This window comes from Glycine soja, chromosome 9, assembly GCF_004193775.1.
Source record: "Glycine soja cultivar W05 chromosome 9, ASM419377v2, whole genome shotgun sequence".
Classification (NCBI taxonomy): domain Eukaryota; kingdom Viridiplantae; phylum Streptophyta; class Magnoliopsida; order Fabales; family Fabaceae; genus Glycine; species Glycine soja.
In genome coordinates, this window is record NC_041010.1 from 41,304,056 (window position 1) to 41,322,247 (window position 18,192).

Below are 18,192 nucleotides of genomic sequence, written 5' to 3' on the forward strand. Positions count from 1 at the left end.
CAATGAAACGTATTAACATTTATGCCTAACAAAAATAACTAACATTTTTTTCAATAAAAGAATATTAACATTTTTGTTCAACAAAAAATTACTGACATTTATATTAAAAAATGATATCTTACGAACATTTTTGTCTAAACCAGTTAGCATGATCACATTGACAATCATTTCAGTAACAAATTCGTTCTTATGTATCACAGACTATTTTACTGACGAGATGATGGACAAAAGTTAACGAACAAATATATTTATGATACTATTTACATTCGGAAATTACATATGTATCTTTATGTTCAAAGACATCAATAAATTACACAATTAAAAACAAAAATGACTATTTGTTCATCCATCAATTGATTAACAATTCCACCATCTTTGATGAGAAACATTCGCAACACGGAACCTTTTGTTTTTCCTAACAAATTTCGTTACTATTGACGGAGAAGAATGTGTTTTTAATATAACTTGTGGATAAACGTCCAGATGTAAAATACTCACCGGGGGAATCTCTCTCGGCCACGAACAGAATATATAACAGACATATTTATTTATTAAAAAAAATACAAATAATATTGGGTGAATGGATTAGGCTGCGAAGCAGAATGAACATTACCCGTCAATTCCGATGAAAAATTTGGTCCCAGATAACTTGATCAGCAAGCTAGGCAGTTGCCACGTCAACAGAGGATGAAAAACAGAAACTAAGGAAGAAGGTCAAGAATAGTGTTCCTGCCACCGGGCCTGTCCTCCTTCCTCACATACTCTCTCACTTCTTTCTCCCCATAGTCCTCCCCCTTCATCTTCTGTGTCTCCAATAGGCCTCCGCTTTTTGTGGGCTTGGGCTACAAAGGATTCTGGCCCATATGTAACTCATTGGGCCTGCAAAGTTAGCATTATCTGCCTTGGGAGATTAAGGAGTTTTTTTTTTTAATCACAAAATTGTTAGTTTTTATTTTTTTATAATGTGAGAAAAAGGTTCGAATCAAATCCCTATCAACAGAAATACTGAAAAAAAATATCTTCAAAGGAATTTATATGTAGCATTTTTTTTTGTTTTCTATGATTTATGCACAAATATTTAGAAATAAGAAATATATTGAAAATAAGATGATGTTTTTTTTAAACAGAAAATAAAACAAGAAACTATATGAGAAGTAAAACAGATACTAATGTGTTGAAAAGGTTGCATGACATGGCAACCCCACTGCGATGCCATATTGCCAAAACTAGAATAAAAATCAGTAAAGTGCAACGAACTTAGGTTGATGAAACATTGCATCTTGTGTGGTTGGCACAGCTAAATAGCCCTGACATAATGGAGAGCGGATAATGAGTTTTCGTGGATCAACTTTCTCTGGCGAAAAATTAATAACAGTAGTATTGTCATCCTAAATTATACAAGTACGATTAGTAGCATAATGTTTGGAGAACTATGTGCTGTTCCAAACTTGTGTGTGGTGATTTAGGTAAGCACGCGTACACAAATGTTGTCAGAAAAGGATTGGCATGAAGATAACACTTCAACGACGCAAATACGCCCTCCCTGCTTAGTTTCATTGCCTCTTGTCTGATTTGATGGCACAGCAAAGGAATTATTGAGCTGAACAGCTTAGATCTGATCTCTGTGATGTTACCGTTAATTGCAGAGAAATTTTTGTGGTTTTCTTAGTACAAAAAAAGTTAAGATCCCGAACTGATTTAAGAAGGGACCATATCCATTGGAAACTAGCGGCCTTCGAGCACACAACATACCAAATTCAACAATAATGGACCCATGGAAGTACCACAAAAATTATGCTACTAGCTAAGAAGATTTGTTGATAAAGTTAAGGATTTATTTTCTGTATTATAGTACTTGCTAAGAATATTTGTTGATAAAATTAAGGATTGTTTTGATTTTTAAATAATATATACCTTTTAATTAAATATATGTTTCTAATAATTTTATAAATCAATAAATGTATATTGTTTTATTATCTTAAAAAATTAAAATACTCTACATTAAAATTATATTGAAAAATGACTTAACAAGATAGAAGTAATGTGTTCAAAACTAAAAGTTGAAGTTTGTTTTAACATACTAGCAAGTAGCATGTGTGTGCCCCTGCGTTCTGCGGAGTCAAATTATGTATGATTAATTCTTTTAAACGATATATTGAGTTACTTATATAATCAATTCATAAAATTTCTTAATAATACACATGAAAATAAAAAAGGATGAGCATGAAGAAAATATAATACTTATTAATATCATGGACACTATATAAAATTATATAAAATGTATGTCTAATATTTCAAGTAACAAATTAAATGTATAAATGGAATATATTTATTTGCAAATGGTAACTATTTTGACTGTGAATAAGAATCAATTTTATTCATATAATTTAAATATTAATATTTTTTTATAGAAACATTCCATCCTTATATATCTATTCATTTAATATGATTTAGATATTAATAAGCTTTCACTTAAAGTTTTTATTCATTTTTTTATCAAAAGTTTTGATTTATTTATTTAAAATGTATAAGATTGATTTGAAAATAAAGGATAAAAGGTGGAAAATAAATGATGAATTTAAATCCCTTCATTAATAAAAAGTGAAAATGAACATTTATTAATAAAAATAATTAAGAATCAACATACTTGTTACTGGGTATTGTTTATACAATTTTTGAAAAAAATCATCTATACTTTTGAGCTGGATGAATGACGCTTCTCGTAAAGGAGATTCACTGTACATCCGTCATATAGCAAAGGATTCCTGTCGTGTCTGACAATTATTTATCTATTTTCCACAAACTTTTTGGATTTAAAAGAAAAAAGGGACTGTACATTCGTCAATCTGTGTGCGTATGTATGTCTGTCGCATCCGGTGACACGGAATCCTCAGCCCAAAAACACGTTTAATGAAAAAGTGAAGTCGTATGAAGGAGAGACAACCATGATCCAAGATCCACGCATATTTATCCAGAATCAACTAAATGCCGCCAAAACCCAAGTTTCATTGCAACTTGAACTACCCCAATCCACCGTGGACACTTTCACATGTAATATGGGTCAGTGAGCACATGAGATGTTCTGCCTCATTGTGGCCCCGAGTCACACAATACCCTGCCTTATTCCTTATGGCCTGTACCTATGTCCCTGCATCTACCTTCTCTATTCTATTCTCTAATAAATATTTTTATTTGAATTAGATAAGATTATAATAACTAAAATAATTCTTAGTTGATTCTGATTCGGGAGTTTGATTTGATTTAACATCAAGTTAAACGATAGGAGACCTTCAAATGAAAAAATTGAACACCCCCTAAGTCTCTTGCATCTTCCCGTTGCCTTTCCTTCACCAGATCCCTAGATCGATAGTTACCATTCACTGGGGACTCGCTGCCACCCTCTGTCTCCTGCCCCATTGGCCATATCATGATGCTTGTGTTGTGTGTAGTAGTAAAAGTGTTGGATTGTTCAGCGTGAGGAACGAGTCTAGCATTAGATAAAAATGAATAAGCTCACTAGTGTATATATGACAAAAATCCATACACTTAATATTCTTAAAGAGTTGGATGTAATATGATAGCTCATATGTTTTTTGTCACTTGGCCTGGTATTAAATATCCCCCCCTTTTCTGTTGTAGACTCTCTTCTTATGTCACCATCCAATAATAATGGTTGAAAGTTATACAACATTTTCCATGTTGTAGTGTTCCATTCACTTATGCAATTCTTGCTTGATCCGTCTCCCAATCTAATAATTTACTTATGTAGCTTTTGTTTGACCTAATATTATTAAAGATCGATCTCTCTAATGTTTTAGACTTTTCTCGTCTATATATAAAAAAAGTTTTTACTTTTCCTTTGGGTTTTGGATAATGAATATATGCATAAATATCGGTATGATCAAATGTTATAATTGTTGTTAATGATTTTCCTTTGTCCAAGATATTTTATGGTCTTCCTTAAGGGAGAAAAAGAAAGAAACTGCGGTTACGGGTGTTGGGTGAAGTTAACTTGGACAAGAGTTTCGCTGCCCTAGCTATCCCAAAGAAAAAATAATTGCAAGATGACTTCCTCGGCGATTGATAAATTATAGCACGTACTCTGTATTGAAACATGAGTGCTTCGCATTTCAAAAGTATGATCAATCCAATCTGGTCAGTGTAAATGGGATCCACAACTTATCTTACCTTAAAAAGAAAACAAAATAATTGCCCCAGAATGAAACGAGGAAGATCTCCTCTTCATTCTTTTACACTAGTGAGAGAGAGAAATTACTGATGAAGTTTTTATAGGTATTGGAGTCATTATATATAGTTCTCACTCAACTTGCATAGCTGTATGCATACATTGTATGTCAACGCCCCCCAAAACTACTTTATCTTAAAAATAGGTAAGAGCATAGACAGAAGAGGTATGTGTATGTGACTCCAATCATCCGTGTCTATTTTTTGTCCCTTTAATTGAAAAAAAAATAGCATATCATAAAAACTAACAGTTATTAATTCAGAAAGGGACTGTTATCCTCTTTTTAATAATTTCTCGTTTTTCAATTAGAAAAAAAATAAGGAAAATGAGGCACAGGTTTAACGGGAGAAGTGATGATTTCAATCCATGTGTAAATAATGTCATGAATTTCAGACTTGGACGTTTGAATATCGAAACTGGCCGACAGGAAGACTGATGGTAATTAACTATGAAATAAGACAGTTTTCAGCCTTTTCCCTTAAAATGAAAGATAGTAGTAATAGTTTACCATTTCCACGCCATGTTGTGTGTCCTGTTGTATAATTCAGACCAAAACAAAGAAAAAATTATTCATTATTTGGTTGGTTGGTATTTAATTATAATTAATTTCACACACTTTAATATATGTTTTAATGTATAATTTATAGTTAAGATTGATTTAAATATGTACATTTAATGTTCTATACTTGAAGGGTATTCGGTTGGCCAACTAGCACCTTTGCTGCGTAAGGATCTTATATTATGGCGATAATTATCACCTTTAATTAACTAAATAATGAATTCACAGATAACTAATGATCAATAAACTTATTTGTTAGAATAATTATTTTTATTTTTTACTTATTTGTTTAAACAAAGTTACTTTTTTAAAAAAAAAAAGTAATTTCTATTTATTTTTTTTACTACTACCAATGTTTTGTTTTTAAACAATAAAATAGTAATTTTTTCGATATTTTAATTAATTAAATATGCCTAAATGTTTATAGTCTTAAATGCACGATATCTCTTTTATAGTAGGCTATGTAACAGTGTTACATTATACAAATTTATGAAGGGAAATTATTAATTTTAATGTTTCAAGTAAGTATTAAAATGCACGTATCTCTTGTCCAATTCTTTTTATCATCAATCTTATGTAATTAGACTCTTCCTAGTATGCTGGTGGTAGGCCGTTAGAAATAGACAATAAGAGAACTTCTTTTGAGTCATATATAATGTTAATGGAAATCACGAGGCATAGAAATTTTTTAGATTTCAAAAAATTCTTATGAAAATTTTTAGATATTAAAATCCTTGTATTAACAATAAATGGTTAAGAATACAATAGCAAAAATATTTTTCATTTTCTAATATATCTGTTGTCTTTCATATTAGTTATATTCTTTCTCATCTACATTTTTATTTATTTTTTCACTGCACAATAAATGTTTAAGAATGTAATAAGAAAAACTATTTAATACATTATTGGTATTGTAAAATGAAAAAAAATCATTTTTATTAAAACGTCAAACAAAATAAGAGGAATAAAATACTACATGGATCTGTAAACAAAAAAGAAAAAAAAGAATACTACATGTTCTGTTTGTTAATTATTCTCCATGACAAAGAAAAGGGCAGAGAAGAAGGTCAGGACTTGGCATTTTGCCCAATTATTTGTTTGTTAATGCAGGAAAACATCGCCAGGAATAATTAGGGGAAACTTCTCTGGTTGAACCGAAAACGAATGAAGAATTCAAGATCAGTTTCCTTTTCAGGGAGTTGCTTTCTTGTCTTTGTTTTCTTGAACATCAGTATCCTCTCATAATCTTAGCAATCGAATGCTGCAGCTTTTAAATAAATATTTTACAATTATTTTTTGTTTATTTTGTATGAATATTGACATCTTTGGTCGCTCATGTGCTGCGTCGTCTGTTAGTCTGTACTCTATATGTATTACCTCGTCACCAACTTTTTTCTTTTTCTTTTTTAATTCTTCTTTGCTTTAGTGTGAGATGGATTAAAAATATTATCGTTTCCTAAACCAGTTTAAGTTTGAAAGCATTTGTGAATTAATGTATATAAATATTACGTATTTATATACCTCTTTAATTAACAATATCCAACTTATTTTAAATCACTTTATGGTGTCAGAATTCCTCTTACTTCATTAATTAGGCCCTTAATCCTCGGATGATTATCCTCATGGCTAGCTTTAACCTCTACCATAGAAAACTCTACCTTTTCTTCTAAGTTCTGACAATTCTAATTTTGTTATTAAGTTAATCCTATCTAGTTAAATAACAAAAGGAGATATAAGATTTGATAAGTCATTGTGGCTGGAAGAGTGTAAGAGACAAGGAAAGAAAAAAAAGAAGAGGTTGAGAGCTTAAATTCTTTAAAATAATATTTTTTTACAAAATTAATAAACTAACATTGGTTGATAAAAAAAAGAGTTAAATAACAAAAATTATCATGCTTTGTAATTTTTTTTCTCATAACCTTAAAGGTTGCATACATATCCATTGACACTTCAAGTTTTTCTACCACAGTAGACCAAGGTAATGCTGCACCACCAAACCTTGTGTTCTCATATTAACTGGGTCCATCATCAAGATTAACTTTTATTGCTATCCAATATGGTGTGATGTTGAAGCATCCATGACGGTCGATGTCTTTTACTGATATTTTTGCTCAAATCTAAAACATAAAATCCAACTACGTACATACTTCTAGTCCTTTTATATACCTTTAATTTTTGTTGAAATGGTTTTAAAAAAAAAACTGTAAGGGAACAAAAGATCAAGAAATAATCAATACTTTAACAGCTTTTTTGTTTTTAGTATCAACACTCAATAATTTAAGAAGCATTTAATACTACCTTCCAGTTAGTTGAGATGATTGGATGGATCAACTAATCAGTATTTCCTCCCAAAAACTAAGTAGCAAATTAAGATTCATTGCAGGGTTATATACAAGTATACAACATAAATTTTGTTACTAGTAATAGTTTAGAGGATGTGATAACAGAGAATCAATAACACCTTAAATAAAAAAAAAATAGACTATATAACAAAGGCACGATGGATTATTTTTTTTGAGAGGAAGGTAGGATTGATTAAGCAGTAAGCTTTCCTCTTTCTAATCCTAATATGCCCAAATGCTACCTAGGAGAAAATACATTTATAATAGAAACGATCAATTTTACCAAAACAAAATGAAACAATCAAATCAATCAATTAGAAGAAATATCTTCATAAAAACCGTAGAAATGAAACCACGAAAAAAATATAGTAGAAATATCTTCATAATCCAATTCATGTGCTCACCTTCCAAATTGTTTCATAAAATATTGTCTCAGCCTGTGTTACTCTAAGGCATGGAATCCACTTAAAGATTCGCAAGTCTCAACCCGTATTAAAAATATTGCAATCACACGTGATTAAGGTAAAATAATTGACCTAGACATTTATTTATTTCTTAGTTTTTTTCGTTTAGACTCTAGAGATCAGCACATAAAGCATATCAAATTGCTTGCTTTCCACAAGGAATCTTTATAGAATGTCGTATATTGTCATGTGTGGATCTTTCATGTTCTATTCGTACTTTTATGTTACAAAATTTGTATGTAATTGTGAATATATATAAAAATTTATAGTATATATTGCTCGGGAAAATATTGATGAGTATCAATTGTAAGCAGTTGAAGGACATTTCATTTGAAATATGTATGTTAGGAATCAACAAATCAATCAATCCTGTATCCAATTACAACCAAAAATGAAAATGATCTAAAGCTAGTTAAACATTATCTAGCACATTGACAAGCCAACCAAAGCCAAAAGCAGCACCGACACTACAAAATTATAAAGGTTTAAATGTGTGCTTTTTCCCTCTCCATGTTACAGACATTCTATTTGGTCCCTTGCTTTAAAAAGGTTGTAATAAAATCTTTGTAATTTTTTATTATTTCTCATAGTCTTTAATAAGTTTATTTTATCCGTGAAGTATCATTTTTTTATTCATTTCCCCTCTTGTAACCAATTTTATTTTTTTTATTCATTGTATCTATCTAAATATTATAAATTTTAATTTAATTCTTCTAAATATTAAAGATTTTTTATTTAAACTACCAAATGCATAGATTAACTAAACTCAGCAAAAAATATTGGTAGATCAACTGATCCACGGTTGCCTTTCCAAAAAAAAAATGGCCCATAATTATTTTAATTCAACTAAAGGTCTCGAGTATTAAATATGTTATTACTTCGAGGAAAAGATACATATGATTTATATGATTTATATAAAGAAAAAATATTTTCTCTCACATGTAAGAGATAAATAAAAAATACTGAAAACTAGTAAAGAAACTATGAAAAAAGAGACAAATTTATGTGTAGTAAACTAGTACTTTCGATCTAAAACAAATGGCTAAATATAAAAAATATAGATATTTATAGTGATCACATATAAATTGTTTAATATTCTTAGTGACACATTCTTTAAGAAGATATAAACTAATTTTGAGAAAAAATTTAAATTTAATAAAATAATAAATGCAATAACATCAAACAAATTTTCTACTATGATAATTCCATTTAATATATTATTGGTTTGGTACAAAGTGTGTGTGTGTGTATATATATATATATATATATATATATGACAATTGGTCATGCACTAGCTTTCCAAAAACTAATAAGATCTGGTTATAGTTTTCATGCTTCATAAAATAAATTAAATGTAACATTCGTGCCAAATTTGCTAAATGTATTTTTTTCTTTTTTCCCTTTTAAATTCAATGATTCTAGTTAACTTTAGTTATATAACTATTATATCAGATTAAGCATGATATTACTTGAACTCCTTAATGTGAGATATAAGGTGTGTTGAATTATGAATAGTTAAGAGAGAAAAAAAAAAAGAAAAAATCATTGGTTTGATCTTCTTTATTAATAAAACTAACATTTATTAATAAAAAGAAATTCTTAACGTGCCACAATCTTACCCACTAATTTCAGTCTAGAAATTAATGGGATTTGAATTTATAGCCTGTACAAGATTTTAAATTCTAATGTATTACCGCCATTGTAAGAAGAAGAAAAAAACATAGCACAATTTTAATTTCTTTCTAATTTATTTTGGCATACATACTATAAAATTAATCATTTAACTTTTGTCTTCCACTCATGTTCCGCAAAATCTTTTAAACAAAGTTATCTCACTTTAATTGATAATGCTGCACAGTGCATGAGAATGTAAAAAAATGTAAATCAAGAATAAAATTATTTTGAGTAAAGTATCAAATTAGTCTCTCATTTTTTGAGGCACTGTCAATTTGGTCCCTGAGATTTAAAAAATATCAAAATAATCTTTGACTTTACATTTCGTTTGTCACGTTAGTCTCTGTCATTAGTAGTCTCCTAACGTCGTTAGTAAATGTGTGATGTGACACGTTAAGTGCCACCTAGACGCACACGTGTCAAACATAATGGGAAATGAGCAATGTCATGTCATAGGGACTAATATGACATAATTTTAAATGTTATATTGGAAAATGAAGAGTCAATTTTTGTATATAGTATCAAATTGATCCTTAATAGTTTTTAGTCTAATTGAAAACGTGATGAATTCCAGCTCACCATTTTCTTCCTCCTATGGTTGAAGGATAACGTTCTTGTACTAGGTCCACGTCGATCATCGCTCTCCCAGTGGTGATGGTTGTCGTTCTTCATCACCCTTCATTGTTTATTGACGCAATCAGTACTTTTGTGTGTTCCATGTCAATTAGTGCCTTTGCAGAATCTCCAGTCTCAACCTTAGACCAAAGTCTGGTATTGATTCTATTCCACCTATTTTAGTTGCACCAACATCAATGTCTTCATCAACTCACAAAAAGAAATTACATCGATCTACATCTTGCTGCACAACACAAAATACTCATGTTCAATCTTGCACAAAAATTAGAATACAAAAAACACCATTAGCATTACTTACTTGTGGTAATGGACAAGCATAAAATAGTCTCCCATTATTCCTTGTCGTCTTTGTTGTTCGAATGATAGCTCTTCTACGACAATAACAAAGACGGTTTGATGTGGCATTCTCCCTTGTGCTTGAATTAGCATACATGGTAGACCACAACATAATAGAAGAAGAACTACAAAGATGGAGAAAGATGAATAGGAGAAGAATAAGAATTTGATAAGAATATGAGTAGGAGGAAAAATGGAATGAAAGCGTGAATGTTAAAGTACCCGTTAAGGTTTTAACATTTTGGGAAAAAAGATGATCACCTAAATTATGTCATTTTAGTCCCTTTAATGTCAATTTAGTCTCTCCTTAAGTGACAAGTAGAAGAAACTGGTGTGAAAGTTTCACGTGTACATCCAAGTGGTGTTAAGAGACTACTAACAACAGAGATTAATGAGACAAACAGAATGTAAAGTCGATGATCATTTTGACATTTTTAAATCTTAGGAAATAAATTGACAGTGACTCCAAAAGTGAAGAACTAATTTAATAATTTAGTCAAATTATTTTATATCAATTTATTGTGATACAGAGTTGTTGATTTTATAATTGCTGCATAGAACAGTCAACATTGTATTACAAACATCAGAAACAATATTATATGCCAATCCTACTACGGTATCATGGCGTCTAGCTGGTGGGATGGTTGATTCAACGATAAAACAAAGAGATTAGCTAAGCAACCTCAAGGAAAAAAAAAGATTAGCTAAATACTTGAAAGTCAAAACTTTTACCATTAGAAGTATGAACCAAAAGTTTATGAGATGTATGAAATTAAAAGAAAATAAAATGAAAGGAGCAAAGCAAAAACAGCACGGACAGGCCGTACTCCAGCACATTAAGGCTAAACCTCCCTATAACAGCCCAAAAAGCAAAAAACAAAGTGAAGAGATAGGCTTGAAAAGAAGAAAAAACACAAAACCTAAAACACTGTACGATTGATTAATCAGCTTCGAACCACATGTTACGTGGGACCAAACATCAAATAACGATCATTTGCATGAAATTGTAAGGCAGTTAACGCTTCACAACCAAATAGTACAATATAGCCTAATCACGCCCTCTTAAGAGTTGGTGCCATCATATAATACACATATCATTTCATAAATCTTTTCAGACATGTATAATGCACTAACCCAAATAATAATAAACACAACAATACAAAAAAGGCAACATTTTCAAAAGAGAAAAAAAAAATAGTTTTCCATAATCTCCGATGAACATTCACTAAAATTCAGAAATCACAAATCGTATGAGATATACATTACATACTTACATATAGACTAGAAATTAAACAGCAATACACTTTCTGTCATTGTATTTGTATTGCAAATTGCAAATTCAACATTCTCGGCTGAACTGTAACGCATTAGGATCTCGAAGAACATAATCAAGACCGTACTGAAACAAAAGAAAATTTTAATTTTTTGGTTAATATATATAAACTTATATAAAGTATTTGTTGTTATTATTATTATAATTTTTTTAATCTACAAAATTTCAACCTCTATACAAAGGAGACCCTTCCTGAATCACTTTAGAGACCTTGGATTGCCGGAAAGCCTTCATCGGACTTGGGAAGAACCACCCTCTCCCTTTCGTCCGCGGTCTCAATTCTCCGTCGCCGGAAACCACCGTTACCGCCGTCACTGCCACCGACCTTGACCGCACCATCATCGGATTTATGCCACCATCGCCGTCTCGTTCCTCCGCCAATATCTTTTTCGCCTCCCACTCTTGCTCCGGCGCGCCGCCTCCTCCGCCGCCGTGTCTACTGCTCTTCTGCGACTTGAACATTGACCAGAACGACCTCGCCGACCGGCTTCCGTTCATTGCCGGCGAGTCCCTCGTGCTGTCGAGATCCGAAACCCTATCTCCGCCGCCAGAGAACCGCGACCGTGACCTGAGAAACGGAATCGCCATGGAGCGCGAGCGGCGGAGCCCAGGCTCTTGCTCGATGAGGTTGTGGACGCGGCCGACGGAACCGACGCCATCGCCGGCGCCAGAAAAACGCGATAAGGAGGAGGAAGACGAGGAAGAGGAGGAGGAGCTGGTTGCGTAGCAGGAACAGGGGCGCACGTTAGCACAGTCAGGGCAAAGAGTTACGAGACGGTCTCGAAGGCAAGTAGGGCAAATTCCACTTCTTCTTCTCTTTGATGGATGCTTCGGACACTTCCAAATCTCTTCTTCGTCCATGTACAACGCCATTTTCTTTCACTTTCTTCTATCCTTCCTTGTTCTCTGGTACGGTGAAATTTCTTTTCTTTCTATCTGTGTTTGTTTTTCTCTCTCGCTTTCATTGCTCGGGTGAGGGATTTAAAAGGAGTGTAGTTAACCATGGTTAGCGTTAGTTTAACCGGGGTTAGTGACTGTTGGGGGAACCAAACGCCGCGTTTTGGGTAACGTTTCGGGTTTTGAGTGGGTTAGCGGCGTTTTTATGATTTGGTCCTTAATTGGGGCTGTGATTAACGGGAAAGCCATTGGTGACTTTTTTTTTTATTTAAAAAAAAAACAGAAAAGGTGAATGTGATTGTTGGGACTTGGGAGTGTTGTGTTGACACCTTCTTTCTAAGTCGTAAAAAGTAATGCAGACACAACGAGCGCATTTTCACATCTGAGATGGGACCACGAAGCAACCCAACAACTCAGGACAGGGCCCACTCCCAACAAGATTATTACTTAATAATACACACTTACATTTCCACATTTTTTTATTTTTCTTTTATAAAAATCTACCAACTTTTTTTTATCTAAACATGTAAAAAAAACACTAAATTTAACAAATTGACAAGTAGAAAAAAATTACTTCAGCTGCCTTTTCCCTCAAAATTGATTAAATTAAATCGTACGCACCTTTACACGTAATTAAAAACTATGACTTAACATAGTATATTGTTTTCATGAAAATCATTATTTATTTGTTAATTCACAAAGGATGATGATTTCGATTTTTTTATGCAATATTTTCAAATTTGAGTGGTGTTAATGAAACAAATAGGTGTCGAGGAAACTTTGACTTAGTACTAGTCTTCTTCCAATCTCATTTGAATTGATCAAGGTTTAAAATATATTTTTTGAATAAGGACAGTCTTGAATTAAAAAAAAAAAACCATTCATTTTTATGACAGGTTTAAAAAATATAAACATATTTAAAATGCAAGTTGTTACATTATAAAATATGGCAGCATAAAAGCATTTAAAAGCACACGGAGTCCTCTAAGGTCAAAAAGTTAATACGAAAATTCTTATTAGTGAAAGTATATATATATTCCTATATATGACATTCAATATAGTACGCCACATCTCCAAAATGGTCAAAGGCATTGAATAACCGAGTCCCTCAAATCTCAATTGTTTGGTTGAGCGTGTCTACGACTAGGTGCACGTGCAAAGACAACAACAAACGGGGCCATGAAGGAGCAATATTTTAATTATTGTTAACAACATTCTTACTTTTGCGTTATTAAAAAATATTGTCACCAATAATGTCAATAATTACAATCGTATACGTAAGACAAGGCAAAATTTTCAAACCCAGCCGTATATATTATGTAATTCAAACGTAATACTAGAAGTCTATATATTAGTGGTGTACAGAAATATAGTATTTATAGATGGAAAATGCATGAAAAGATTTGTAATTTTGCCCCCACATAGTAGTGATGGGAATTAATTGTCAACATGGAAGCTTTTTGTTGTGCCTATTTTTCGACAAGGATTTTCTTTAATGTTTTGTTGGGTGGTCTTTTCAGAGGGACGCTTGCGGTAAACGGTTTAATAGTTTAGATTTGCCTGCTTTATTAATAGATCTTGCTACTTGCGAGTTGTAAGCATGTCCCACTCCCTACCTTTCAAAGTACACTAAATCGCATCTAGGTTCTAGCGGTACTTGTGGAGGACCAATTTGTTTAACGCGTGTAAAAATAAAACTGAAATTAACATGCTAAACTTGAACTAAGCACAATCAATACATTTCTACGGATTATATTGTGGACAGAAATTCTAGGCCTTTAGTCCAATGAGATTGACACGCCTCAACCTGTCAAAAGCAATACGATATGGGATTGGCACGTGTTTAAAAATGGGTTAAATTTGTATATGATTCTTAAATGTTCTGGAAAATTCACTTTCAGCATTTAAATATTTTTTTTTTTAGTATTTTGGACACTATATTTTTCTCCTCTTAACAATTTTGGGTCCTTGGAATCAAGTATCATCGTTCCTTAAGTGATGATGTATGATGAACAATCACTTTAACATGTTTCTTGAGGAGTTTTGGAAATCAATTTGATTTAATTCTATGATATTGTTATTCAGAACACACAATATTTTCTTCCCAGTTTGACACAAATTTGTATACGTAGGGAAATTAAGAACTAAGCACGATCATGTTGAAATTAGCATAAGCGTGCTTCATCTTGCAAGGCCAAAATCATTGAGACCAAGCATTTCCATGTTAACTTCAGCACACCATTGTGCCCTAGAGCATGGTTGTGCTAATGCTTATCTTTGAGGTTTCCAATTTGAACAATGGAGCATAGTTGTGCTTAACTTTCAAAAGTTCTGTTCCGTATCTGCAATACATTGTTTCTTTGCGTCCTAAATATAAATAGAAAAGGGGGAAGCAACGGTTGGGGGCGTCTTTTGTTTGTGGAAAATGAAAGCTTTTTGTGCGAAACAGCAGCAACGAGAATGATTTGGAAGAGCAAGGAAGGGCGTAAGGAGCGAGATCAGAAGCTTATGCCTATACATTATTTTCTCCCCTTTTCTGTTTTTTTTTTTTTTTATCAATTTGGCTGTAAATTTGTGCTTCCCTATTTTGATGTCTAGCTAACTTACATAGTTAGGGTTACAATGTAAATTGAACCCGCAAAACCTCGATTTCTTATTTGTATTGAATTACTGTTTTATTAATCAACTTTTTTAAAGCCAAAAGAAGGAGAATCTATCAAGGGAGATGATTTCTGACATCATAACTATAACTATGTTGGTACCCAAAAATCAACTCCCTCAAAAGCAGTCTCCCAAAAATACTGCATTTTTTTTAGTCAAATGGATTATCCATTTATTTTAATTCTTGCCTAGAAATGATCACTATAAGCATGTATGATTCAATAAAATTGCCAGTGTTTGTACAGTAGTTAGTTGGCAGCCAACGTGGCACATCACCGTTAGCATTGGTCCAATAATAAAATAATTAAAGTTCAAGTTTTAGGTCACCACTAAAAAAATAATTTGCTATATATAAAACAAAAAAATCTCGTATGTTAAAAAAAACAAAGTCTTATATATTAATAAAAAAATCCTAATATAGAGCTCTCATTTAAAATAATAAAATTTTTCTTGAAATTTATTTTGGATGTTACTCGCCATAGGATCGGTCTTAATCATCGCTTAACAAATATACTTAATGGGAAGAATTAAAAAAAATAGAAAATAAAATTAATTTGAGAGACCATGATCGATAAAAAATTATTGAAGTTCAAAAGTAAATTATATATAAAAAAAAACGTAACATTAAGACTATAACTTTTTATAGTGTCAATAAATAAAGAATATAAATAATTATATACACCGTCCGGTATAATATCAAAATTTTAATCTTTTAAGTTCATTCTGCTCCTTTAAAAACTCTGTATGGCCGGCAAAATACAATTGCATGGTGTCAATAACAATTAACAAATATATTATTTCGGTTGGCAAAAAAAGGTTATATCAGAGGACTGAAGTGTTAGCTCTTGTTGAAAAATCAAGATCTAAAATAGTTATTGAAGCTTTTAAAAAGCCTATAAAAAATAGCTTTTGAAAAAGGTCGAAATTAATGATGCAAAGCGGAGAAGAAAATACAAAACAAATATAAGAATTCAGGACTCGATTCAAATGAATTTTTAAATTAATGATTGATTTCATGAAAGTGAAACCCATCAGTATAACATTGACATTTAATCCGGAGTTCTATAAAAAATACTAAAATTGTTACTAGAAATTGACCTTGTAAAACCGCCGGCAAATTATCAATCTTTCTTAGACATTTATTTCTCGTCTCATATTAGTTAATCTTTAAATTAAGTAACGTGTATTTTTTAATAAAATGTTAACTACAGAAATTATTATAATAATTAGCAAAGATAACATAAAAAAAATATTGTGTGAAAGAAAGAATAAGCGGTTTGAAATAATTTTTACCTTACAAGTTATGAACTATTAATAGAAATTGTTTACTAAATATTTTAGACTAGTTAAACAAGGTCCTGATATCGTTTTGATAGTTGAATTGGCTTGAGAGAAAGAATTCCCAAATTAATATCTATAATTAACTTTGTATATCAATGTAATTGTCAACGCCGCAGATCCTGCTATATCTATGGTTTGTCCTCCACAATAATTACCCCCCCAATCCTGTTAAATGGTCAACTTGTTCTAGATGGAAAATAAACCTTCTTTTGTCTTAGTTAAATGTAAAACCAAAGGATTCTGTGGACACTTCATTGACACAAAATATGAATGCATGGGAGATATTTGAATTATTCAAAATAGACACAAGATTCATCCAATAACTTGCGCACATGCACTCATAGATACACAAATGAATGGAAGACTCACTTTCATTATATCAAATATAAATGAAAATTATTTTTAAACAGTTCGATAACGTTTTGTCAAATATATTTATTTCCAAACCGTGTATATATATATATATATATTAAATGTGGTGGCACTATTGCAAGTTAGAATTCTCAAATAAATTATTTCATTAAATGTGACTGTTAAAGTTTTCAAAATAAATAAATAAATTTTGAATCTTATAATTAACCATTCAATTTCAAAGGTTTGACAATGGATTAAAAGGTCCGAGTATTGACATTTTGTTCTTCATTGGAGTGAAATCCGATTGGTATCATCACACCAATGAACAATTCCAAAGATATGTAAGAATATTATACTTAGCAGTTAAACTTTCATGAAAATTTTATTATATAATTTCAAATTTAATTCATCAACATACTTGATTCGATCGTTGCATGTTATATTATAAATAATCAATAAAATCTATGTCAGTTAGTTACACATATAATGCATTAATATTATAAATTATTTAATATATATCTTTAATTCATACGGATAAAAAATATTATATTATAAATAAACCGTCCATTTTATAAGACAAGTTCGATCCGAACCATGCACAGCCTAAATATCCGATGCTTCGAGTCAGTTCTGAGTGCATTATGCATGTTTGGGTAATCCATTCATTCAACGTTTGTACACTAAAATAGGCAATTGGTATACACAATGTTGATTTTGCAGTTTACTTCACCACCCAACTACTCACTTATAATGCTAAGATGACTATCCGAAGCTTTGTTCATCATTTGAAAATGCGTGCATAGGTACCCTACATGTCATTGATTGTTTTTCATCTGCTTCTGACAAACAATTCAAGAATTTCCATACTTTCATTATTACTAAGATTAGATATTGCACGTGATCAGACTAAAACAACCCAAAACATATTTATTGTAAGCAAAAGTTTATGTACAGCATCAAGGACTTTTTGGTGTCTTCTTTTAAACCAAAATAGGCTTTCACTTGGAATCTTATTATTATTTTTTGTACAACCACGGCAATGAGGTTTACTTGCAATCTTGTTTTCATCCAGCAAATTTAGTAACAATCTAATTTACAGTTTAGTGGAATTATTTTTTATGGAATTGATTTGAAGTATTGAATATAATTGGGATGTATGGTGTCTAATATTAACCTGAACCATGTATATCTACATTGAAATACATGTTTTTTCATAAAACAATGCATAATTTGATTTTATAACTTTAAAACAAGCAAAATATTAGTCGTTTATGTTTTTATTAGTTATTTTCTTCCAGCCACAATTTTTATTTTCTGGAATGTTGGTGCTTGGAAAAGACGAAAGTCCA

At 31.3% G+C, this 18,192-nt stretch overlaps 1 protein-coding gene across 2 annotated transcripts; it reads right to left on the reverse strand.

The window, feature by feature from the left end:
• Positions 1-9,750: 9,750 nt before the first annotated feature.
• LOC114425191 lies at positions 9,751-12,561 on the reverse strand. Of its 2 annotated transcripts, XR_003669202.1 has the most exons (4): positions 11,761-12,561; positions 11,532-11,656; positions 10,220-10,382; positions 9,751-10,144 (listed from the first exon to the last, which is right to left on the reverse strand). XR_003669202.1 is itself a non-coding variant. In XM_028391998.1 (2 exons), the coding sequence occupies exons 1-2, from the start codon at positions 12,461-12,463 to the stop codon at positions 11,646-11,648; spliced, it is 714 nt and encodes a 237-aa protein (XP_028247799.1). In that variant the 5' UTR covers positions 12,464-12,561; the 3' UTR covers positions 11,431-11,645. The 2 variants fall into 2 exon arrangements, 1 of the variants encoding a protein (XP_028247799.1); XM_028391998.1 differs by lacking the exons at positions 9,751-10,144; positions 10,220-10,382 and having other exon boundaries at positions 11,431-11,656.
• Positions 12,562-18,192: the final 5,631 nt, after the last annotated feature.